Below are 26,009 nucleotides of genomic sequence, written 5' to 3'. Positions count from 1 at the left end.
ATTTAAAAAATCATAACGGTGAGATTTATATAAACTAAGAAATGATGATTGGCACATTAAAATTGGATTAAATTAGCTTTAAAATGCTTGTAATCTTATTCTCATATCTCAATTGGTGTTGTAGATACAGCTTTTTAAGTTTACCTGTTTTCAACATAATCTCCTCGACTGTACACGTGTAGATTTGGATTTAAAAAATGATAACGGTAAGATTTATGGAAACTAAAAAGTGATGGTTGGCACATTAAAATTAGATGAAATTAGCTTTAAAATGCTTGTAATCTTATTCTCATATCTCAATTGGTGTTGTAGATACAGCTTTTTAAGTTTACCTGTTTTCAACATAATCTCCTCAACTGTACACGTGTAGACTTGGATTTAAAAAATCATAACGGTAAGATTTATGGAAACTAAGAAGTGATGGTTGACACATTAAAATTAGATGAAATTAGCTTTAAAATGCTTGTAATCTTATTCTCATATCTCTATTGGTGTTGTAGATATAGCTTTTTAAGTTTACCTGTTGTCAACGTAATCCCATCGACTGTACACGTGTAGATTTGGATTTAAAAAATCATAACGGTGAGATTTACATAAACTAAGAAATGATGATTGGCACATTAAAATTGGATTAAATTAGCTTTAAAATGCTTGTAATCTTATTCTCATATCTCAATTGGTGTTGTAGATACAGCTTTTTAAGTTTACCTGTTTTCAACATAATCCCATCGACTGTACACGTGTAGATTTGGATTTAAAACATCATAACGGTGAGATTTATATAAACTAAGAAATGATGATTGGCATATTAAAATTGGATTAAATTAGCTTTAAAATGCTTGTTATCTTATTCTCATATTTCAATTGGTGTTGATGATTCGGTTTTGTAAGTTTTCACACTTTTGCTTAATTATTTAATGAAATTTGCATAAACTTATTCACAAAAAGTAATTAATATTTCAAATAATTAAGTATACCTATTACATTTCATAAATTGTTGAGTTGGCTTATTTTTATCTTTTTAATTTCATTATCTATCTTAACATTTGCTTATATTCACTTTTTTATCATGTAAAACGTGGGAAACGATAACTGTACAAAAAATCTACCTACTCATTTAAGATATTAGATAATCTAAGATGATTAATACAAAAGTTAAGTACATAGGAATATTTTTTCAAGCTTATCAATAAAAATGTTGAAAGCACATTGTTTATACTTATTCTTTATCTAATGACTCAGTCAAATTAAATTTAAATTAATAAAAATATTCTGTTTAAATTTTTCAATAACTCATTATATCCACCTACAACACAATAAATAAAATGATAACATTCATCACGTTAAGGTATAAACTCATTGTTGTCATTGATTTATAAAAGGCTGATAGTGTCTCTCGCTCCTCTGAACAAAACGCGTTTTTGTCGATAGACCGCCGATTTTTATTTTCCTGATGATCATTCGATAAAATTCGCGTTCTAAGTAAATATGCGCGCGTGCTTTAGTTATGTAGGTGTCAACACCCGAAGCTAGATAATAACTTCTACTAATAGAGAATGCCGTTAAAACTGTTCTTCGTTTAAACTAACAAAAAAAATGTTATTTCGACAAGTGATCATAATTCTCGCCTTAGCTATTCCATCCACGTTTTGTGCGAACATACTCTTTGTGACATTGGTTTCATCGCGTAGTCATCACAAATGGAACGAAGCTTTGGTGCAAAAACTTTTAGAAGGAGGACATCAAATCACTTTGATTGGACACGAAGAAAGTGATGTTCAAAATGAAAATTATACACTTTTTCAAATTGAAGGTAAGTTAAATATTAGTGAGTAACCGACACAGAGAGTAACAACGCGTGGAGAACGTGTTATAATTTTTTTTAGTATCTTATCAGGTACCACCACGTTAAATCAATATTGATAAAAGTTTCTTTTTTTATGAAAAGTAAATATATTAATGAGTTGAGCAACTGTAAAAGCAATATAGTTTTTAAATGCATAAATAATTTCTCTTCAAAATCTTAATATAAAATAAAATACATATTTATTTTAATAAAAGTTTATTTAGCTTGTTGCGCTTTTCTTTATAAATAAATATAATGTTGAGGCTAGTGTTTATTTACATTATGAGAGTCTACCTGCTCTAGCATAAACAACAGTACTTAATTAAAAACTTAGGAACGATATTTATTACAGAGAACAACTATTTTAATGTAAATTCAAAAGATTTTACAAAGAAAATTTGATTTAAATTTTATGCAAATGTTGTAATCAACGAAGTGGTTTAGTGACCTTAGTTTATATAACGTTTGCTCATAATTTCGATTCTTCAGGTAGTTCCTTCGATGACTATTGTATGAAGTACTCATCAACTTCGATTTAGTTGTTTGCGATAATCTTTTACTCATTGTTCCACTTCGCTGATTGAAGATATACTTACCCAAATTTCATCGTCTCCATCAGACTTTTTATTTTACTTTCTATAACGCACAAAATTCGTTACATAATTTATACAATCGCTTACCAATTAATGAGTACATACAAGCAAATACAATATCTGCAAAAGAATGGGAGAAGCACTTCCGACAATTATATCATCGAAAATAGAAGACATAAATGAAAAGATAGAAGAAAACACAAGCAAACGATCTTTTAGGTGGTCAACTATGGACTATATAATAAATTGCATACATAAAAACGGCTAGCGGACTAACAAGAAATATTACCAATGCTATCTACCTGGGTATGGGCAAGGAGATAACCTCAGCCACATATTATTTAACGTCATTATGGGCGAAATTATCAAGAATGTCAAGACCGCTAGTGACTGGTACAGAGTAGGAGACAAACAAATTAAAATAATCTTTTGATTAACAAAAAAAATACTGCCTTTAATAAACTTGAGGATGCTTGAGAACTGAGTAAATACTCAGTTCTATAACTGCAAATTCCACAGGTTTCAATATATCAATTAAATTAATTAAAATATTAAAATCCATTTCAATGTACAAATTACTTCGTCCGATTTCTTCTAATGCTTTGTTTATGCAGTCTTTTATTTGAATGAATCTTTCGTTGCAATATGTCGTTCCTAACTGGCAATGTTCTGAAAAATTGTACTATCTGGCGCACATTTTGCAAAATGTTTTCTTCATCTGAAAATTCTTGTGCTAGGCTGGTACTATCACATTTTTTATAAAAGGTATCCATTACAGCTAAATAAATTGCATGGTTTAGGCAAAATTGATTTTCAACGCCATTCAACTGTGAATATTTTTTCATAACACTGGCCCCATCTTGAGTTGAAGCCAAAATATGAGTATTTAGCGTAATATCATATTCGCTTACTTTTCTTTCAACTAATACCTGCACTTGATGGGCATCGCAAGAACCCTTTATTGAAATAAGACCTAACTTATAACTGTCTTCCATTGTGTGCAGTGTAAGAATTACTATTTAATAGTTTTCTTTTTCTCATTACTGAAATTCACAATTAGGTTTATTACTGTATTTTCGCTTCTTGGCATTTCATAACCTCGGTTTGTTATGAATTCCCGAATTGCAGAAGACCGTGTTAAAGCATTAATAGAAAAGCCATCATAAGCAGCACACTTGGCTAACAATTCTACCATGGATTCTCTTTGAATGAAATTCACCATGCTAGAAGATTGAAAAGCACGCTTATTTCTTCTTTCAGGAGATTCGTCATCATCAATATTTTGTTTAATATATTTGATTAATATTGAAATGGGAACAGATGAGAAAGGAGATGTATGGTGATATTGCGAGGTAACCGGAGACAATGAGGAGAATTAAGGGGACGTTCTAGAGGTATACACGGATGGTACGAAAGGAAAGGAGAGATTGTATGCAGGGGTCGTGACTATGGTGGGTGAGGATGTGATGAATGAGCTCAGAGTAAGGATGGAAGATGTAGTGACGATAACTCAGGCAGAGCTGAAATCGATAAGCTTGGAAGTGGAATGGGTGATAAGGACAATATGACAGCCGTGGGGTGGTGGATGATAACTAAAAGAAGAAGTGTGGAGGTGAATGATATTATGAAAGTGCACAGATAGCAGACAGGCTATGCTGGCGGTAAGTAGGCATCGAACTACATCGTCATTAGTGAAATCCTGTCGGCAATCAGTTGAGGAGGCTAATATTTATAACAACGTCACGATCTGTGAAAAGCACATAGTGTAAATAAGGGACACGATCATGCGGACAGGTTGGCGAAACGGGTGGCTAAGAAGTCACCTCAAGCTGATCAACTCCATCTCCCATCGAGCATGTTGTGATAGATTGGATGAGACTGCAGTAGGTGTCTTTGCAAAGAAAATTCTGCTCTACCCTGACTGAAAGAGATCTACACACTTCTGGGAAAATCAAAAAATGACTTGAGGCTTCTCACCCACTCCCTCAATGGACACTGCAGGTTACGTAAGCACATGTTCTACATGAACCTGGCAAATACATCCCTCTGTAGAGGATGTGAACTGGAAGACGAGACGGTGAGTCATATTGTTTGTGACTGTCCCAACCTCGCGTACTTAAGGAAATCCACTTTTGGCGTACCATGACCACAAATTTCGGATATAAAGAATATACCCTTCTGTTTTATATTAACCCTTTCAAGACGATTTTTTATTTGGAGAAGATAGAAACTTGTTTTAGTCTGGTGAAACATTTACTGGTACATACGGTGTACCAGGAGTCTCAAAAGGGTTAACGTTCATTAAAACCTTGGGCTGGTTTTCTGACCCCTAAAACCACTGTAAATTGTGGATATGTACAGGGTGTCCAAATTTCGATGGGTTTGCATGGTATCTCAGTTATTATGAAAGATAGAAAGTTGCGGCTTTCGCGAACCTGAGCAACTTTTTTTGTGAAACTTACAACGGCGCAAACCAAATTTTCATAGCCCTCTTCGTTTTTGATATACAGTGTTTCAAAATTTACGATTTTCAGACATCTCCTGTATCTCGGCTATCCGGAAACGTAAAAACGGATTCTAATAGATTTTTTCACGTAGAATCCAATGGTGCACGTAGAATTTTTCTAGTCATCACTGTTTTTGAGTTATAAAGAGTTAAGTATTTTAGAAGTTGAGTATTCATTATTTGAGTTGTGTTTATAATTCAAAAACCGTGATGACTAGAAAAATTCTAGGTGCACCATTGGATTCCACGTGAAAAAATCTATTAGAAACCGTTTTTACTTTTTTACTAAGTTGCCGGATAGCCGAGATCCAGGAGGTGTCTGAAAATCGTAAATTTCAAAAACGAAGAGCGCTATGAAAATTTGGTTTGCACCGTTGTAAGTTTCACAAAAAAGTAGCTCAGGTTCGCGAAAGCCGCAACTTTCTATCTTTCATAATAACTGAGATACCCTGCAAACCCATCGAAATTTGGACACCCTGTACAAAGGGCCCGCTGGAACCTAAGTGCTGTGAAGGAATTCACCTCCACGTGAAGCTACATATACATACATATTATGAAAGTGCTTGAGAAGGCGATGAAAATAAGTAGGAAAGTGAAAATGGGATGAAACTGCAGGCAGGATTTAGGGATGTGGAAAGCGGATGAGGTGGTAAGGTCAGAAGTAGTGGAAGAGGATGTGTGTTCGGAAGCGTTTGTAAACGATGTCGTGAAAGATGTTAAACAAGTATGGAAGAGGAGACACTCCGACTACAGCATACTGTGCAGGAGTGTCCGAATGCGAAGAAACTGGATCAGTAGGAAGAGAGAAAAAGAAGGTAAAGGAGAGTTGATTATATAATATATCATGTATGATATTACTTCAAATTACTTTCCTTCATATCTGGTTCGTTCTGGTTATTTAAAGTGTATGTCTAAGTCACAAAACCTTTAGATAAGTTGAGAAATAGCAAATAGTTTTCATGTGTAGGGGGATCTTATTGTTGTGGCACGAATGGTAGCGTTGATGCATAAGCATTAAGAAACGTCTTAATTCAATACCAAATTAAATCCAAACAGAAAGTTCATTCGCTATAGCTGGGATGATATATTCGAAGCTTAACATTAACGTTAAGAACTGCCCAAAAGCTAATCTTTCTGGATTAGCTGGAGCTTACACTTCCTAATTACTTCATTCATGTATGCTAATCCATGATCGCCTAAGGCCATCCCTGAACGTGGGCCCTTTAGATTTTAAATTTCCATTTACCATAGCATTAACATTGTTTCCATATATTATATCACCTGTATGATTCTTAATATTTTCATTCCTCTTCCCTGTGGTACTTTCTATAATTTTTTTGGCATACTATTATTTTGTTGTAGGTTGTAGGCTATTCTAAAGCCGTTTTGAACTTCGTACAATTTTCTTTCAATTATTGGCTCAATTTTCTTATTAATAATTTGCTCTAGTATTTTCATAGGAGTACTCAAAAATGTTATTTCTGTGCAGTTGTTGCAGTCTTTTTTGTCTTCCTTCTTTTATGTATTGGGACTACTAACCCTGTTTGCCAGTCATATACTTCATCATTTCTGTAGTTATTCTATCTTGTCCGGGTGGTTTTTCGTTCTTTATTTATCAACTCTTTTATTTGTTTAAATTATCTTTTATCCTCTTATTGTATTGTACTTACATTTCCATGCTACATTCAATAGTTCATCGAAATGTTCTATCCTCTTCATCGAAATCCATTATTTTCTTATTATTGTTCTCAACATTTTACATCTTACCTAGCTGATGCAGCCTCAGAATGAAATTGAATCATTCAAAGTAATTAAATAAATGGCCTTATTCATAAATTATGTGTAATATAGTTTCTTTACCTCGACTAATCTTGCTCTTTCCTTGTTTAATATTATTCGAAATTTGAAACAAACGTTAATACTGTAATCTTCTCAGTTAATTAATTATTTTTTTTAGGAGCTAAACACTCATATTATGATATAGTACAGAGACCATCATTGTATTCTTGGACCGCAATAGAAAACATTTACTCAGTATGGGACTACAATTACTACATTTGCCAACACAACCTGAAATCTCAAGCTTTAAAAGATCTGATGAAATTCCCAAGAGACCACTTTGACTTGATGGTTTACGATCTCCACTCCGGGCAGTGCCTTTATCCTTTAATCGAGTATTTTGGAAACCCACCAATCTTAGGAGTTTCCGCATTCGGACTTCCGCCGTTCATCGCAGACGTTATAGGCGCTCACGTTTACTCGTACATCCCGTTTTACACCTTACCCTACAGCGATAAGATGAATCGTTGGCAAAGAGGATACAATAAAGTTTTGCAAACGCTAGATAGCATAATTAAGTGGTGTTTTTACATGCCACCTATGTATATGGAAGCGCAAAAATATTTCCACGAAGATATTAAATATTTCCAAGAGGTCGAGAGGCAGGTTTCGATTTTATTAACGAATAATGATCCAATTTTGGATTACCCACAACCGTTTCCGCCGAATATTATTCCAGTCGGTGGGATGCATATAAATAAAATTAAAAACTTGCCGAAGGTGATTAAAAATTATTAATTAAGTAATTTGATAAAATAAAGTGTTTATTTTGTAGGATCTAGAAACAGTTTTTGAAAAATCCGACAGAGTTATTTATGTGTCAATTGCGACAGATATCATTCAAAATCACATGAATTCTGGTACCATAGAAGATTTTCTACAAGTTTTTAACGAATTAAACGAAACTATCTTATGGGCTTACGAAGATGAAACAATTAAAGTACCCAAAAATGTAATTGTAAGAAAGTGGTTCCCACAAAATGATATTTTAGGTAAGCCTTCTTTTTATTTTATATAACAAAATGTTATTACGATATATTTACCTATTAATAGCCTTGACACTTAGAGTGTCACTAAACTTATTTACATTTAACGTAACTAAAATTTCAAATAAATAATTTCCTTGATTTAATGTAGGTATTTACGGTCTTGTGATTTTATCTTCAACAGGCGATTAAACGTAAGAATGTCTAACAAAAGTTGCACTCAGTGATTAAGATTATATTTTTTGACTAATTAAGCCGAGGCCGCATGTAGCTGAGGCTCAATCAATAACAATATATTTTTTGATTAATTAAGACGAGGTCACTTGCAGCCAAGGCTCTAATGGTAATACCACATCAACCCGAAACTGATTTTCACATTGAAAAAAATTAGTACCCTAACAACATTACCTTAACATTAATGTTTATGATAACGCAAGATTGAAATCAAAAATTCATAACTATGAAAGTTTCAAAATATGAAAATTTACTTTAAATTGTTTCCTAATTTATATTGATATCTTAATAAGATGTTGAGATACAATTTCTTTAATATCTGTTCTTAAAATAATCAAACATGCCAAGTTGGGTTTGTAGAATAGCATTTAAAAAATCATAACAACAATGTTTATGGAAAATGAGAAATTATTCATGGCACATTAAATCAAATTTGTTTTAAAATGTCTTTTATTTCATAATTTCACAATTTATTAACATTTATATTTCATATCTATATCAATCAATAATGCAGAATTGATTTAAAAAAATCATAATAACGACGTTTATAGAAAATAAGAAATCATTGATGGCACATTAAATCTTCATCATATTTGCTTTAAAATGATTCTTATTTTACGATGATATCTCAATTCGTTCTGGAGATATGATGTTTTAAAGTTTATATTTCAAATCTGTAACAATCAAACATGCATAGTTGGATTGAAAAAATCATAGCAACGATGTTTATGGAAAATAAAAAAATCATTTATGGCCTATTAAATCCTTCATCATATTAGCTTTAAAATGTTCTTTAATTCATGATGATATCTCAATTCGTTCTTGAGATACGATGTTTTAAGATTTATATTTCATATCTATAAGAATCTAAAATGCAGAATTGGTTTTAAAAAATCATAACAACAATGTTTATGGAAAATAAGAAATTATTTATGGCACATAAAATCTTTAACAAATCATAACAACGATGTTCATGGCAAATAAGAAATCATTTATGGCATATTAAATCTTCAACAATTTTGCTTTAAAATGTTCTTTAATTCATGATAATATCTCAATTAGTTCTTGAGATACGATTTTTTTTAATTTCTATTAAATCTATAACAATTAAATGTGCAGAATTGAGTTTAAAAAATTATAACATCGACGTTTATGGAAAGTAAGAAATCATTGATACTTTCAATCTTCATATTTGCTTTAAAATGTTTCTTATTTTATGATGATATCTCAATTCGTTCTTGAGATACGTTGTTTTAAAATTTATATTTCAAATCTACAACAATCAAACATGCACAGTTGGATTTAAAAAATCATAACAACGATATTTATGGAAAATAAGAAATTATTTATGGAACATTCAATTTTCGTCAAATTTGCTTTAAAATGTTATTTATTCCATGATGATATCTTCATTTGTTCTTAAGATACGATGTTTTAAAATTTATACTTCAAATCTATAACAACCAAACATGCACAGTTGGATTTAACAAATCATAACAGCTATGTTTATGGAAAATAAGAAATCATTTATAACATATTAAATCTTCAACAATTTTGCTTTAAAATGTTTTTTAATTCATGATGATATCTCAATTAGTTCTTGAGATACGATTTTTTTAATTTCTATTAATCTATAACAATCAAATGTGCAGAATTGGGTTTAAAAAATCATAACATCGACATTTATGGAAAATAAGAAATCATTGATGATACTTTAAATCTTCATCATATTTGCTTTAAAATGTTTCTTATTTCATGATAATATCTCAATTCGTTCTTGAGATACGATGTTTTAAGATTTATATTTCAAATCTATAAGAGTCAAAAATGCAGAATTGGTTTTAAAAAATCATAACAACAATGTTTATGGAAAATAAGAAATTATTTATGGCACATAAAATCTTCATCAAATTTGCTTTAAAATGTTATTTATTCCATGATTATATCTTCATTTGTTCTTGAGATACGATGTTCTAAAATTTATGTTTCAAATCTATAACAATCAATCATGCACAGCTGGATTTAACAAATCATAACAACCATGTTCATGGCAAATAAGAAATTATTTATGGCATAGTAAATCTTCAACAATTTTGCTTTAAAATGTTCTTTAATTCGCGATGATATCTCAATTAGTTCTTGAGATACGATTTTTTTAATTTGTATTAAATCTATAACAAGTAAATGTGCAGAATTTGGTTTAAAAAATCATAACATCGATGTTTATGGAAAGTAAGAAATCATTGATACTTTCAATCTTCATTATATTTGCTTTAAAATGTTTCTTATTTTATGATGATATCTCAATTCGTTCTTGAGATACGATGTTTTAAAATTTATATTTCAAATCTACAACAATCAAACATGCACAGTTGGATTTAAAAAACCTTAACAACGATATTTATGGAAAATAAGAAATTATTTATGGCACATTAAATCTTCATCATATTTGCTATAAAATGTTTCTTATTTTATGATGATATCTCAATTCGTTCTTGAGATACGATGTTTTAAAATTTAAATTTCAAATCTATAACAATCATACATGCACAGTTGGATTTAAAATGCCATAACAACGATGTTTATGGAGAATAAGAAATTATTTATGGCAGATTAAATCATGATCAAATTTTCTTTAAAATCTTCTTTATTTCATGATGATATCTTCATTTGTTCTTGAGATACGTTGTTTTAAAATTTATATTTCAAATCTATAACAATCAAATATGCACAGTTAGTTTTAAAAAATCATAACAACGATGTTTATGGAAAATAAGAAATTATTTATGGCATATTAAATCTTCACCAATTTTGCTTTAAAATATTCTTTAATTCGTGATGATATCTCAATTAGTTCTTGAGATACGATTTTTTTAATTTGTATTAAATCTATAATAATTAAATGTGCAGAATTTGGTTTAAAAAATCATGACATCGATGTTTATGGAAAGTAAGAAATCATTGATACTTTCAATCTTCATCATATTTGCTTTAAAATGTTTCTTATTTTATGATGATATCTCAATTCGTTCTTGAGATACGATGTTTTAAAATTTATATTTCAAATCTACAACAATCAAACATGCACAGTTGGATTTAAAAAACCATAACAACGATATTTATGGAAAATAAGAAATTATTTATGGCACATTAAATCTTCATCATATTTGCTATAAAATGTTTCTTATTTTATGATGATATCTCAATTCGTTCTTGAGATACGATGTTTTAAAATTTAAATTTCAAATCTATAACAATCATACATGCACAGTTGGATTTAAAATGCCATAACAACGATGTTTATGGAGAATAAGAAATTATTTATGGCAGATTAAATCATGATCAAATTTTCTTTAAAATCTTCTTTATTTCATGATGATATCTTCATTTGTTCTTGAGATACGTTGTTTTAAAATTTATATTTCAAATCTATAACAATCAAATATGCACAGTTAGTTTTAAAAAATCATAACAACGATGTTTATGGAAAATAAGAAATTATTTATGGCATATTAAATCTTCACCAATTTTGCTTTAAAATATTCTTTAATTCGTGATGATATCTCAATTAGTTCTTGAGATACGATTTTTTTAATTTGTATTAAATCTATAATAATTAAATGTGCAGAATTTGGTTTAAAAAATCATGACATCGATGTTTATGGAAAGTAAGAAATCATTGATACTTTCAATCTTCATCATATTTGCTTTAAAATGTTTCTTATTTTATGATGATATCTCAATTCGTTCTTGAGATACGATGTTTTAAAATTTATATTTCAAATCTACAACAATCAAACATGCACAGTTGGATTTAAAAAACCATAACAACGATATTTATGGAAAATAAGAAATTATTTATGGCACATTAAATCTTCATCATATTTGCTATAAAATGTTTCTTATTTTATGATGATATCTCAATTCGTTCTTGAGATACGATGTTTTAAAATTTAAATTTCAAATCTATAACAATCATACATGCACAGTTGGATTTAAAATGCCATAACAACGATGTTTATGGAGAATAAGAAATTATTTATGGCAGATTAAATCATGATCAAATTTTCTTTAAAATCTTCTTTATTTCATGATGATATCTTCATTTGTTCTTGAGATACGTTGTTTTAAAATTTATATTTCAAATCTACAACAATCAAACATGCACAGTTAGTTTTAAAAAATCATAACACCGATGTTTACGGAAAATAAGAAATCATTTATGGCATATTAAATCTTCACCAATTTTGCTTTAAAATGTTCTCCATTTCATGATGATATCTCAATGCGTTCTTGAGATACGATTTTTTTAATTTCTATTAAATCTATAACAATCAAATGTGGAAAATTGAGTTTAAAAAATCATAAAAATGATGTTTATGGAAAATAAGAAATTATTTATGGCACATTAAATCATCATCAAATTTGCTTTAAAATGTTCATTATTTCATGATGATATCTTCCTTTGCTCTTGAGATATGATGTTTTAAAGTTTATATTTCAAATCTATAACATTTACACTTACACAATTTGTTTTAAAAAATTATAACAACGATGTTTATGGAAAATAAGAAATTATTTATGGTATATTAAATCATCAAATTTGCTTTAAAATCTTCATCATTTCAAGATGATATCTCCATTTGTTCTTGAGATAAGATTTTTTATAAATTTAGATTTCATATCTATAACAATCAAATATGCAGAGTTAGGTTTAAAGAATCATAACAACGATGTTTATTGTCTTTATAATGTTCCAACAATCACTATGTACTAAAAATTAGTGTACAAAAATATGTAATCGTAAAAAAAATAAGTGATATTTTAGATAAATTTTCTTTTATATTTTCCATCTCTTTATATAACAATACGTAATTATATTTACCTATTAATAGCCTTGGCACTTAGAATACTACTGCACTTATTTACTTTTAGTGTAACTAAGAATTCAAATAAACAAGTTCCTCGAGCCGCACGAGCCTCGCTTTAATGTATTAAAATTTTTTTGTAACTAACAATAAGTGCATTTTATTGTAGGTAACAAAAAAGTTAAATTATTCATTACTCATTGTGGTTGGTTAAGTATTCAAGAGGCTATTTATCATGGAGTTCCGTTGATTGGCATTCCCGTTTTTATCGATCATCATAATAACGCAGCCAAAATCTTATCAAAAACAATTGGCAAAACTTTAGATTACAAATCGTTGGACAGTCGGATTTTACACGAGTCGATTAGAGAAGTATTTGATAACCTTGAGTGAGTATTAAATTTAATTTTAAATGAATTAGTTTTAATAAAATTTTAATTTGGTGTTTTTAGTTACAAGAATCGAATCGATAGGTTATCAAAATTATTTCAAGATCAACCACAATCTCCTTTGGATCGAGCAGTTTTCTGGATGGAGTACATTTTGAGGAACAACAATTCGGAACATTTCAACACGGCCGAAAGATTTTTGCCGTGGTACGAAAAAATCAGTACGGAAGTGTTGATTATAGCCGCATTATCTTTGATTTTATTTGTGTACGCGATGCAATCTATTTACGTTTTGACTGTGAGTGCTATTTATATGAACAACGAACCAGTTAAAACGAAAAAGAAGAAACACAAAACTAAACAGAGTTAAAGTGAAATATGTTGCGTAGTTAATTTTTTATTAATTTATTCACTGTGATGTTGACAACTTCTATTAGGTATTTATTGTTGCTAAATAATAAACTTAAAATCTTTGATAAATATACATTTATTCTTTTTTAATTATGCACATCTCCCAGGTACATTGATAATACTTTTCGTTTCATTTCATTGAAAATCTTAATTTCCCATATAAATTAAGGGATAAGGGTTAACATCTTGATTCTCCAATATTCCTGGATGAGCAGGAGTTGGAGGTCGCGGATCTGGTTCAGTACAACTAACCAACCAATGAGTTGTTAAAACCCCTTTTCCTTTCAACTCAACTTCACCTCTCAACTCTAATTGAAACGTCCCGAATTTATCTAAAATTTCCTTTGTGGTATCACTAACATGAATCCTCAACGCTAAAATTCATTAATAATCAAATTTTATTAAAACATAAATTAATTTTTATGATATTACGTTGCCCTGTACTTTCCATCCGACTCGCCGTATTAACAGTATCACCAAATAAACAATAATGTGGCATTCTTTGTCCAACAACACCAGCGCAAACCGGTCCGGAATGAATACCAATCCTCAAACGTAATTGGTATTCAGGTTTGTGTTTAATGCTGAAAGAATGAACCGCGTCTAGGATTCTTAATGACATCAGACCAATTTCTCTAGCGTGATAATCTCCGTTACGTTCAGGAAGACCTGATACAACCATGTAAGCATCACCAATCGTTTCAACCTAAAATTAAGAATTATTAATCTCATAAAATAATAACATTTAAATCAGTTACTTTATACACATCGTAAAAGCCAATAATCCTATCGAAAGTGCTATACAAATCGTTTAGAAAATCTACAACTTGCATCGGAGTACTTTTTGTACATAAAGCTGTAAATCCAACGATATCACTAAAATAAACGGTAACGCATTCGAATTGTTCCGGTTGGACCATCTCTCCTGCCATTAATTGTTGGGCCACAGGACGTGGTAAAACTTGATATAATAATTCTTCAGATCGCCGTTTTTCTTGACTCAATTGTTCTGTTTTTTCATCAACCAAAGCCTCCAAATTATTTGCGTATTGTTCCATCCTCCGTAACAGATCGTCCATGAGATTCTCGCAAAAACCTTTCATGATGTATCGAACGATCCCGCGAATAATTTCGAACGTTGGGCGTTCATCTGGATAATCACTCCAACATCTTCCCATTAAATCGAGGAGGTCTTCTGGACAATCCGTTCTACCAACTGCCGGGCGAAATGGTGGAGATTCTTTTGCGGCTACTCTTGCAATGATTTCTTTACGGGAATTAAAATTAAAATTATTTATTGAGCGATTTTTATGATTTTAAATTACCTTGAGAATCTAAAAATTGTCGAGCCGCTTGATAAGGACCTCCTCTTAAAATGATTTCTTCGAGAATTATAGCAAAGCTGTATACGTCGCCTTTTTGAGTTGCTGGAGAACCTGGAACTACTGTTAGTGGTAGAAGTTCTGGGGCAACCCAAAGTAATTCTAAAAAAGAAATTAATATAATTACTAAAATTAGAAGTAACACTAGACTTAGAACTAGAAAAAGCAACAGAGAAATTTGTTCGTACTGATCCCAGTACCACCAAGTCACGCTACGTCCTATTATCTTGACGTATCAGCTGGCAAAGCATCTTGCCAAAACTTTGTCTCTTTATACAGGTAAAAAAGAATCATAGTTAGAGATTTTACACATTTTGTGGAATCAATCAGAAGTATGAAGTTAGATTGCCAGAATATCCTGGTAAGTTTCGATGTGGAATCTCGGCACCCCTCAACGACGTCGTAGATGGTTTTCGCCAGAAAGTAAATACAGAGGGCATGCCGAAATATGTTCCAGAGCTGGTGAAGTACTGCCTATCATCGACATACAGTTTTGGCCAAAAGTATTGAGCACCCTAAAAATGTCTTGGAAACAACATTAGCGCCCTCTTTTACATCACTTTTTGGCGACACAAACTTGGACGGCGTTAAGTTTCAACAAGATAACGCAAGATGCCACAAAGCTATCCGCACAATGACTGGGTTTCGAGAAAATAATGTATAGCTCCTGGACTGGCCTGCCCAATCTCCAGACCTCAACCCCATAGAGCATTTATGGGGTTTATTGAAGCGTAAAGTTAGGCGTTACACTATTCATTCAAAGAAGCGCTAAAAGATCGCTTGCGCCTAGAGTGGAACGCGAAGACTGTAAAAAAACTTGTGTCCTCTTTACCAAAAAGAATTTTGGTCCTGATTAAGGCAAAAGGTGGGCCCACTAAATATTAATTTTTTTGTTAACAATAAACATTATAAACCTATACAAGTTATTTCAATTTATTTTAATTTGATATTTCCAAACTTAACCTGGGTGCTCAATACTTATGGCCAAGGCTGTGTTTTAACTGGAAAGGAGGATTCTATTCAAGGCAGCCATGAGATCACCTCCGTCACATCGTATTGCATTCTGTTTCACATGGAGATGTTTGAAGAGGAAGAGTCCGTTGAAACTATAGCTTTGGCTTCGTAACGTTGATGACACTTTCGCGATTTGGCATCACGGAACAGAACTGCAAGAATTCCTAGACCACCTAAACTTACAACAGTCCATGATCAAATTTACCATTCAAACGGAAGCTGCAGTATGGAATTGCGAGTGTACCGCAAGAAGATACACACGAAAAGGTATCTATGTAGTAGCTTCATCCCATCACCATCCACAACAGAAGAAGTCAATGATCCAAGCCTTGTTACGAACAGAAAGGATATGCGACAAAAAGAATTTAAAGAAAGATTTCTAGAAGATGTACTGCAGTAGAACGGCTACACGATGAGAGATATCCAGCGAGTCATCAAACAACGCAAGCAGAGAGAAGACTCGGTCAGCCGGGTTTATCTGCCTACACAATGTTTCAGGTGTGACGGAGCGGATTGCGAAATGTCTGAAGAATATTGTCCTTCTTCTTGTGGTACGATATGGTACCATCAGCAAAATCCAGAACGCCCTTCCGATAACTAAGACTAGCGAATCCCATTAAAGGGAGGGGGAGTGTGTCGGCTATCATGGAGTTGCGGGTAGTATTACGTCGACAAAACTGGATTTAACTACGACTGAATAAAATCTAGCAGTCGGCAATCGCATTGCGATAAATAACAAGATCAAAAGATCAAGATTTGTCGAAATTAAGGAATTTTTATATCTATACATATACACAATTACCTAGTAAAATATTGAATCAAATTTTAAAAAGTTTGTAACTTTTTTATTTCATTGCCAAAGATGTTTTTTTTTGTACTGGTAATTAGTGAAAACAAAATGACCTGACCCTCGTCGTTATTAAGACAAAAACGCTTGTCATAAGTGAAAATACTACGTATAGAAGCACTGCGGGTAAGATACAACATACTGAAAGAACAACGACATCTTTATGTTTCTATTCTGTCCCCCACATTAATCAGAATTCACGACTACTTTGTTAGTAGTTACATTTTAGTAGTCCATTTTGTTGGGGTCATCGCGAAGCATCAGATTCGTCCCAAACAAACATGTAGGCATCATCTGTCCCGATGTTGTGAATTCCAAAGCAAAAAGTCTAAAGCTGTATCTTGTAATACACTATTCCGGTACTTAATACAGGGGTAGGTAGGGTTTTTATTAAGTCTCAAATCGACAGCTGCTGGAGCTGATGAAGTAAATATCATATTTATTACAACTGCCTTCCGGACTTATTGCCATACATTGTACATATTGAGAACTCTTGCCTTAAACAGTCAGTATTTTCCGATGCCTGGAAGTCTGCTGTTATAATGCACTTACCATCAGTATTCTTCCAGTTCTTTCCAAAGTCTTAGAAAGTTATATGGAGGTTCAGCTGCGTACACATATGGATGAACACAATGTGTTGCCTCCGATTCAATCCGGTTTTCGACCTAGTTATAGTTGTGCCACTACCTTATTAAACGTCATTGATGATCTCTTGAAAGGTTGCGATGATGGTCAATGTGGGGTGGTTGTGCTCCTAGATTAAAGCAAAACTTTCGACAAAGTCAACCACCGAACGCTGTTGCATTATCTCTCTTGCATTATGTTGGTATATCTGATTCGGCAGTGTTTCTTATAAACAGCTTCTTATCTGGCTGAGTTCAGGTGATGAGACTGGATGAGGAATTTTCGGGGAGGCTGGTGTGCCTCAGGGATCTTCGTAAGCTCTGCTACTATTTACTTTGTACACTTCTCAACTACTTCGTATTTGACTTGTCATATACAGAATTAAACGCAGATCTTTTAGCACACACTGCCAAAATGGCACTAACACTTAATGCAACCAAATCATAATACCGAATAGTTATCTTTGACAATTTACCATCTCATAACGTCAATGTTTCATTGAATGGTGAGCGACTGATTCTGTCTCCGGAGACTAGAAATTTGGGTGGTGGTGTTTGACTCTAATCTTCGTTTCACTACTTACGTCAGCTCCTCGGTGTCTGTCAACACCGTCGGGTATTTAACTTCACCACTAAAAGTTACCTATGTGATACGTTAGTTTTATCTAACTTTGTGCATTGTGCGATTCAAAAAGTTCAGAATTGTTGTCTTCGTTTCATTTACGGGATCAGAAATCAACAAACTATATCTCATACTATAAGCAATCGCGAATAAGGTAGTTATCGCGAACACTTCACCTTACTTGTATAATAAAATCACTTTTAGGACAGACTTTTTTTGTTTGTAGTCAAAAAAGTGGTTATTATTATTATTAAATAGCCAGATGTTCTGTTACAGATCAATTGAAACTTACTGTAAGTGTAGAATACATTAATTTCATGGTTTAAAACATAACACAAAAATAAGTCGAACAATCCTTTGAAGTATGAAAAATAAAATTTATGGTTTCGTGAATATACGAGCATTTGAAAAGGGAATCCGAATAACAAAGATTCGGTTTTCTATTCCTGATTTCCAACTGAAATCTGCATTCCATCGATCTAAAAATAGATATAGAAGCGTGGTTAAATTGGCATGAAGCCTATATTACGAATCTCAAAAGTATAGTATCAATGGCAATTCGGTTTGCCATTCTTGATTTCCAACTGAAATCTGCATTCTATCGATCTAAAAATAGACATAGACGTATAGGTACACAGTATAGATTTTTCAATTCACCACCATATTAATAGTAGTTTAGGTTCAAATCAATAAACACACAGTTTACGTTATAATTTTTTTTCTCAAAAATGCCTAATAAACATACATATTTATTATATACCAATTTAAAGAAGAGATTTCAACCTTTAATTTTATATGAAACTCATTTCTTAAATCTCAAAAATATAGCCCGTACGATGTTTTGAATCTTGATCATTTTTAGTTTATTTATTTAAGTTTAAATAAAAAAGTAGTTACACAATTAAACACAAGTTCATTAATTTTTTTTCGAAAAGTTTCAATATATCTACATAATTTTATATTTCATTTGAAAGAAGAGACTTTGAGCTTCAAATTGATATGAAACATATTTCTTAAATCTCAGAAATACAGATTGTACGATTTCTTGAATTTTGATCATTTTTAGCAGGTTAAGTATGAATTAACAAACACAATTTCGTTTACATATTTTTTTCTGTGAAAGTGTCAATTAATAATAATAATTACAATAATAATGTTTATTGCCTCAAAAACAAATATTTACATAAATATATACATTCATAACTAATATAGACATCAGACAAACGGATCAATTTATCGCAATCGGCGATATCAATAGATTACACCCAACTGGTTACAGTGTATATGTAATTCTAAATAAATAATTATGGCTACCAACAAAGTAATACTAAATGATGTGCTAATAAAACTGAGCGAATGAGCAGCAAAAGATAGAGGAAAGGCAGACTAGAGATTATTATTATTAACTAGCTGCATTACGAACAAGGGCAGGCAAATCGTTCCACAACGCAATCGACTGCACTGTAAAAGACCTGTGGTAGATTTCAGTACTATGGACTGGAAACATGAGTGTAGAGTCCGATATTGATCGAGTGGGCAAGTCATGTGATGCTAAAAAGTGAAAGGCATCAGACAAATAAGCAGGAGTGCGGGTATGGACAATTTTGTATAACATAGTAAGCATACGAAATGATCTACGACTCTGGCAAGACATCATCTGCAAGTTGTTACGATATGGAGTTATGTGCTGAAACTTTCCTAAATCAAAAATGTACCGTATACAATTGTACTGAAGTTTTTCCAATTTACCCCGAAGGGCTGCGGACAGATCGGGATACGCAGCATCGGCATAATCAATGTGTGGGAAAATGAGAGAATAACGAAGATTACGACGTACAACAAGAGGAAGGTAGCAGCGAAGTTTTTTCAAAGTATGGAAATAGAAGTAAACTCTCTTACAAACTCCCTGAACTTGTGGCCGCCAAGACATCGACGAATCCATTACCACACCAAGATTTTTGACCGTATTAGAAAACGGAATATCTAACGGTGTCCCCAAGCCTCTGTTGAAGGGTAGTGAAGGAATTAAATTGTGCCAGCAAGGGGAGAGTGCCAAATGCAATGGCTTGCATTTTACCTGGATTCAAATTAAGTCCATGACGTCCAGAATAGTCAAGTACACTATACTCTGTTTTTAAACCAGGAGGAGTATTTTAAATTTGTCACCAGATTGACCTTGCACGTGATTGGTTGAATGCGAGGAAGGTTCACACACAGGCAATTTTGAATTTTGATTTTGAAGGTTAGGTAATTGATAATTCGACAGTTTCGTGTCATTATTGTATATTTTGTGTTCTTAAACCCTTTTTTATTATATTTTGAATGTATAGTGTTGACGATAATAAACGAAAATAAATACAATAATAAGTAAATAAATAAATAATAATTATTAATTTAAATTTACCGCCAAAATATCTAGTGATATTTTCTGGTGATTTTTTCCAGTGTAAATCTGACTTTCGCGTTTACTCCTCCTAGTTTAAAAGCAGAGTATAGTTCTAGTGCAAGTGTTAGTTCTAGTTTTAATTGTTATTCAGCGCTAAGTTGTATATTTTTAAGTTTCGGGTTTAGCCCTGTGTCTTCGGACGCTGAATGTTAGGTAAGGTTAGTTTTGTTTACAAACATTAATTATACCATGAAGTATTCTTTGGCAATATGTAATGGCAATTATAGCGTGAAGTTTTCTTTTGTAATGTCAATTATAGCGTGAAGGAATGTGAGGTAAGGTTAGTTTTGTTTACAAACATTAATTATACCATGAAGTATTCTTTGGCAATTAGTAATGGCAATTATAGCGTGAAGTTTTCTTTTGTAATGTCAATTATAGCGTGAAGGAATGTGAGGTAAGGTTAGTTTTGTTTACAAACATTAATTATACCATGAAGTTTTCTTTGGCAATTAGTAATGGCAATTATAGCGTGAAGTTTTCTTTTGTAATGTCAATTATAGCGTGAAGGAATGTGAGGTAGGGTTAGTTTTGTTTACAAACATTAATTATACCATGAAGTTTTCTTTGACAATTAGTAATGGCAATTATAGCGTGAAGTTTTCTTTTGTAATGTCAATTATAGCGTGAAGGAATGTTAGGTAAGGTTAGTTTTGTTTACAAACATTAATTATACCTTGAAGTTTTCTTTAGCAATTATACTCTGTTTTTAAACCAGGAGGAGTATTTTAAATTTGTCACCAGATTGACCTTGCACGTGATTGGTTGAATGCGAGGAAGGTTCACACACAGGCAATTTTGAATTTGAAGGTTAGGTTATTGACAATTCGACAGTTTCGTGTCATTATTGTAAATTTTGTGTTCTTAAACCCTTCTTTATTATATTTTGAAATAAATACACTCATAACTTCAATGTTAATTTGTATGTATAGTGTTGACGATAACAAACGAAAATGAATACAATAATAAGTAAATAAATAAATAATAATTATTAATTTAAATTTACCGCCAAAATATCTAGTGATATTTTCTGGTGATTTTTCCTAGTGTAAATCTGACTTTCGCGTTTACTCCTCCTGGTTTAAAAACAGAGTATAGATAGATCGTTGTTAAGATGCAACAAAGCATCTGGGAGGTTGTTAACAGTTGACGAAATATAAAATTGAAGGTCATCTGCATACAAATAATAGTTACACGAGCAAGGGCGTCGCCAGCCATTGGGCCAGAGGAGGGCACGACAAAAAAATTGAAAAATAACACCAAATTATTTAAAACATAATTTTCGTGGCTTCTTCGCGAATTGGTCAACCAGATTATTAATAAAACCCCCAAAGTTTTCAAAAATATGCTTCCTATACACATTCATCATGGGAAGACCATTGAGACGACATTCTGCCATAGTGCTTCTAAGCCAGGTTTTATTGTCCTCAAGCTGCTAAAAGATCGTTCAACAGTATATGTCGTGCAGGGTAAAGTGACCAAAATTATAAAGGCTTTTCTCGTTTCAGGGAAAAAAATGTTGGCATCTTTTATGATATCCACAACACTTAATTCTTTTGAGTCAGGTTTATCTTGCCATAGTTTTTTCGATAGTTCGATTTCGTTGTTGATATTTGATAAATTGTAAAATTGGGAAAAAACTTCACCAGCTGCTACGAAGTCTTCAAGGGACATGTCTAGCATTTGAGCTGGGTGTAATTTATATAAGGAAAATGACGGGGTGTTTTCTTCAAAAAAGCGAACTTCAAAAGAATTAATAATCGAGTCTAAGTATGGTATTATTAAAGACCTCCGCCAGAATTCTGAGGGGCTTGCTGCTGGGTGATTGTTCTGATGTTGTTGTCTCTGAACAACACGGGGCAAGGACTTCATGTCTTCTCCCAGTCCAAGTTTTTCTGCAACGATAGTAGCGTCCCTAATAATTCCATTTGTGACGTTTTCTGGACGGTGGTTTTCTATAAATTCCAAAAGGCGGCTAATGTGCTGGGATGTCTTAACTGCATTCAAAGCTACGGATTGGAGCACGTTTACCACAGGTTCCAATAAAGCTGAGAATAAACCAAACTCTAGAAGCTGCTGCATGGAGCTGACAAGTATTTTTTCTAGTCGCATTATTTATTCTTATTTTCTTCCCGTGACGAGGTTTATATCCATTATATTATAATAGGAAAATTCTCATTAAAAACACTAATATTTTTGTGTTTCTCGCTCCACCTTGTTTCGCAAAGCTTGGAAATATTTGGTATCAATTTGCGTCTCATAACTGATTCTTGAAAAAATGTAATAATATCTTTGATGGTACCTTACTTTGATGAAAGCACAAAGCTTTTTTATATTTTCTGCGTAGGATTGCTTGCACACCACTTTCTTTCCCGAACATCGTCGAACAACCGTCAAATCTTAAACCAACACATTTGTCCGGATTAAGATCTTCTTCTGCCGAAAACTCATGTATTGCTGTTGCAATACATTTCGCATCCAAAGCATCAAGTTTGACGAATCCGTGGAATACTTCTTGAACTTCGTTGGTTTCCAGATCAAAATATGGCATCCCATTCGATAGTTGTTCAGTACTCGAGATGTATATTTATTGTGTTTTAATTTTTTTTTTTTGAATCTACCTCTAGGGGGGCAGTGGCCCCCCTCTGCCCCTCTCTGGCGACGCCCTTGTACACGAGATACCATCACTAATACTATTTATGAAAATTGAGAAGAGCAAAGGATCCAGCACACTGCCCTGGGGAACTCCACATTTGATGTAAACAGGAGAAGAGAGTACAGATTCCACGCGGACAGGTAAAGACCGATAGGAAAGGTAGGACTGGAACCAAGATACACAAGAAGAGGTAAAACCAATAGCAGTAAGCCTAGTTAACAGGAGGGTATGGTCCACAGAATCAAAGGTCTTACTAAAATCAAGTAACATTAGCAGATCTAATATCATCGGCGATCTTAATTAGTGCTGTAGTAGTACCATGCCCTTCACGAAAACCAGACTGGAACTTGTTAATCAGATTAAACTCCTCAAGATATTTTTGAATCTGTAAATAAGCTAAACGTACAATAGCTATTGATAACGATAGAATAGAAATGGGTCGAAAGTCACCAACATGGGACGGAGATTTAATTTTTGGGATAGGAATAACATGGGCGATTCGCCAGATTGACGGAAATATAGACTGTTTAAAAGAACAGTTGAAAATATGAGTTAGGGGAGTAATAACTATATCCAGAATGTGTAAGAGAAATCTGAGTCCAATACCATCTGCTCCGACACTAGTGGACTTGGAGTAAGTTAAAACATCCCGGACCTCAGCATCTGTAACTAGAGCTTGCAATACCGGGATCCCGAAAATCGGGATCTCGGACAATTTTTGTCCGGTATTATAAACCGGTATTGATGGCAAAATACCGGTATTTCGGTATTATTTTTATTTAGCGCCCTCGATGGCCGATGTCTTCGAAAACGGCCGTGCTAGTTTGAAGTTGTGCTGGAAAATGACGTAGCGGATTCGTGTTTGTTATCTATTTTCTGTCCGTTCTAAGTTTTCATTTTCAAGTGACATTTTTTGACGTTTCATTAAAAAAAAGGTAGCCGGAAGCGACCGATTGAAAACGGCTGTGTTTGTTTAAAGCTGTGCTGGAAAATGATGTTGACCAACCAGAAATTTGTTATCTATCTTATGTCCGTACTAACCTAATTTTTTCAAAGGGAAGGCTCTGGAGGTGAATGTAGGAAAGACAAAGGTTATGAAGTTCTGTAAAGGGGGTAGAAGGAAGAGCGAAGACTGGAGGTGGGAAGGGAAGGAGATAGAGGAGGTGAGGGAGTACACATATTTGGGGTACAGATTTAGAGAGGACAACAAGGAAGGCGCGCATGTGAGGGCAATGGCAAAGAAGGCGAATAAGGTGATGGGGCAGGTCTGGGAGTGGGGAGAGAGATTATTTGGAAGGGATATGGAAAAAAGGAAGATGATATTCGAGTGCTTGATTAGATGTATTATGATGTACGGGGCGGAGCTTTGGGGGTGGAAAGAGCAAGGGCTGTTGGAAGGCGTACAGGCCAGGTATTGGAGATGGGTTTTGGGGTTGGCAAAAGAGACGCCGGAGTACATAGTCAGAGAAGAGGTGAAGGTTGATAAGTTAAGAGTGGAGGCGGGTAAAAGGGCGGTACGTTTTGAGGAGAGGGTTGAAGGGAGGTCTCAATGTAAAATTTTGGGGGAGTGCTGGAAAGAGATTAAGGCAGGGAAAGGGGGTTACGGGCAACGAGGGAGGGAGGAATATTTCAGAAGGGTGGGGTACTCAGTGAAAGCGGTAGATGATAGAAGGAGGGAAGGGATTGAGATGTGGAAAGAGCTGGAGAGCAGGGATAGAGATGTACAGAGGCAAGAAAGAAGGGGGCAGATAAGGGAGAGCAGGTACAACCCTAAGTACGAGGAAATAATAACGGAGGGATTGCCGAAGTACCTGTCGGTGGAGGGGGATGAGGAGGGGAAGAGGATGGTGGCAAGATTCAGATGCGGCAATGAGGAGAGAGCGAATAGGTATTGGATGAGAGATGAGGAGAGGGGTTGTAGGCTATGTGGGGGGGAGTGGGAGTCGTTGGAGCACCTACTGAGGGAGTGTGACGAGCTAAGAGAGGAGGTGATCGGCTGGAAGCAGGTGCTGGGGGAGGGGGCAGAGGGAAGAGAATGGATGAGGGAGGTGGTGGCGACAAGGCAGCGTAGGGTGATGCGGAGAGGAGATGGGGAGGGGTAGGATAGGAAATAAAATGTATTGTATTGTAATGTGATATATGTAATTGTAGTATTGCTAAAAATTTAATTGTTTGTGGAATGTATTGCTGCTTTGGTAGCAATAAACTTAATTAATTATTACCTAATTTTTTCGAGTGACATTTTTTGATCATTGTGAATACCATCTACAAGAAATATCATTTTGCACTCTGACAGAATGTTGAAGATAACGAAGACTCAACCTTTGATGACGACAACTTAATGTTCGTTTTCAATAAATTTGTCATACCTAGCCAACAATAAAATACTCTGCATACAACTATTTTTGGAGTATTTACTCCATCATGGTGTTTCAGATCAGTTTGATTCGTACTCCCACCAAGTATAACAGTAGTATGATAAGTCTGACAAACTACCAAGAGCCGTTATGTTAAAGTTTCTTTCTTGAATCTGCACCTTTCCAGAAAATTCCAAAGCAGGAATTCGAAAGAATTTCACAGAGCTTCAAATGATGAAGTTTTGGACAACAAAACAAGAATGGTATGTAGACCTTTAAATTTATTAGTACATTGTACAGATTCCTAATATCTTTCCATTTTTTGATTATCTTCTCAGATTCTGTATCTTATGCTTTGTTGCCAATCTAAAAATATAGTAGGAATTAACC

General features: G+C 33.3%; 2 protein-coding genes across 3 annotated transcripts in view; one reads left to right on the top strand and one right to left on the bottom strand.

The window, feature by feature from the left end:
* Positions 1-1,411: 1,411 nt before the first annotated feature.
* LOC111418247 (UDP-glycosyltransferase UGT4-like) lies at positions 1,412-13,745 on the top strand. The gene is made up of 5 exons (XM_071198121.1): positions 1,412-1,813; positions 6,903-7,504; positions 7,560-7,776; positions 13,042-13,261; positions 13,325-13,745. Exons 1-5 carry the CDS (start codon positions 1,597-1,599, stop codon positions 13,629-13,631), a joined length of 1,563 nt encoding a protein of 520 aa, XP_071054222.1. The 5' UTR covers positions 1,412-1,596; the 3' UTR covers positions 13,632-13,745.
* LOC111420629 (atrial natriuretic peptide receptor 1) overlaps positions 13,731-26,009 on the bottom strand; it is a 57,231-nt gene continuing 44,952 nt past the window's right edge. For both annotated transcript variants that reach the window (XM_071198119.1, XM_071198120.1), the window contains 4 exons: positions 14,998-15,156; positions 14,431-14,939; positions 14,105-14,378; positions 13,731-14,046 (listed from right to left, as the gene is read on the bottom strand). In XM_071198119.1, the coding sequence (XP_071054220.1) occupies positions 13,820-14,046; positions 14,105-14,378; positions 14,431-14,939; positions 14,998-15,156 (1,169 nt within the window). In that variant the 3' untranslated portion in view covers positions 13,731-13,819. The remainder of the gene's footprint in view (positions 14,047-14,104; positions 14,379-14,430; positions 14,940-14,997; positions 15,157-26,009) is intronic.

The sequence above is a fragment of the Onthophagus taurus genome, chromosome 7 (assembly GCF_036711975.1).
Source record: "Onthophagus taurus isolate NC chromosome 7, IU_Otau_3.0, whole genome shotgun sequence".
Taxonomy (NCBI): Eukaryota; Metazoa; Arthropoda; class Insecta; order Coleoptera; family Scarabaeidae; genus Onthophagus; species Onthophagus taurus.
Note: the sequence above shows the minus strand (reverse complement) of the source record. Positions and strands in the feature narration are given on the sequence as shown.

Excerpts from the sequence above, each read along its gene's own strand:
- LOC111418247 (XM_071198121.1), top strand. The coding sequence starts at position 1,597 with ATGTTATTTCGACAAGTGATCATAATTCTCGCCTTAGCTATTCCATCC. Across the intron at positions 7,505-7,559 it reads AAATTAAAAACTTGCCGAAG|GATCTAGAAACAGTTTTTGA; the intron begins GTGATTAAAAAT and ends TTTATTTTGTAG. Across the intron at positions 7,777-13,041 it reads CCCACAAAATGATATTTTAG|GTAACAAAAAAGTTAAATTA; the intron begins GTAAGCCTTCTT and ends ATTTTATTGTAG.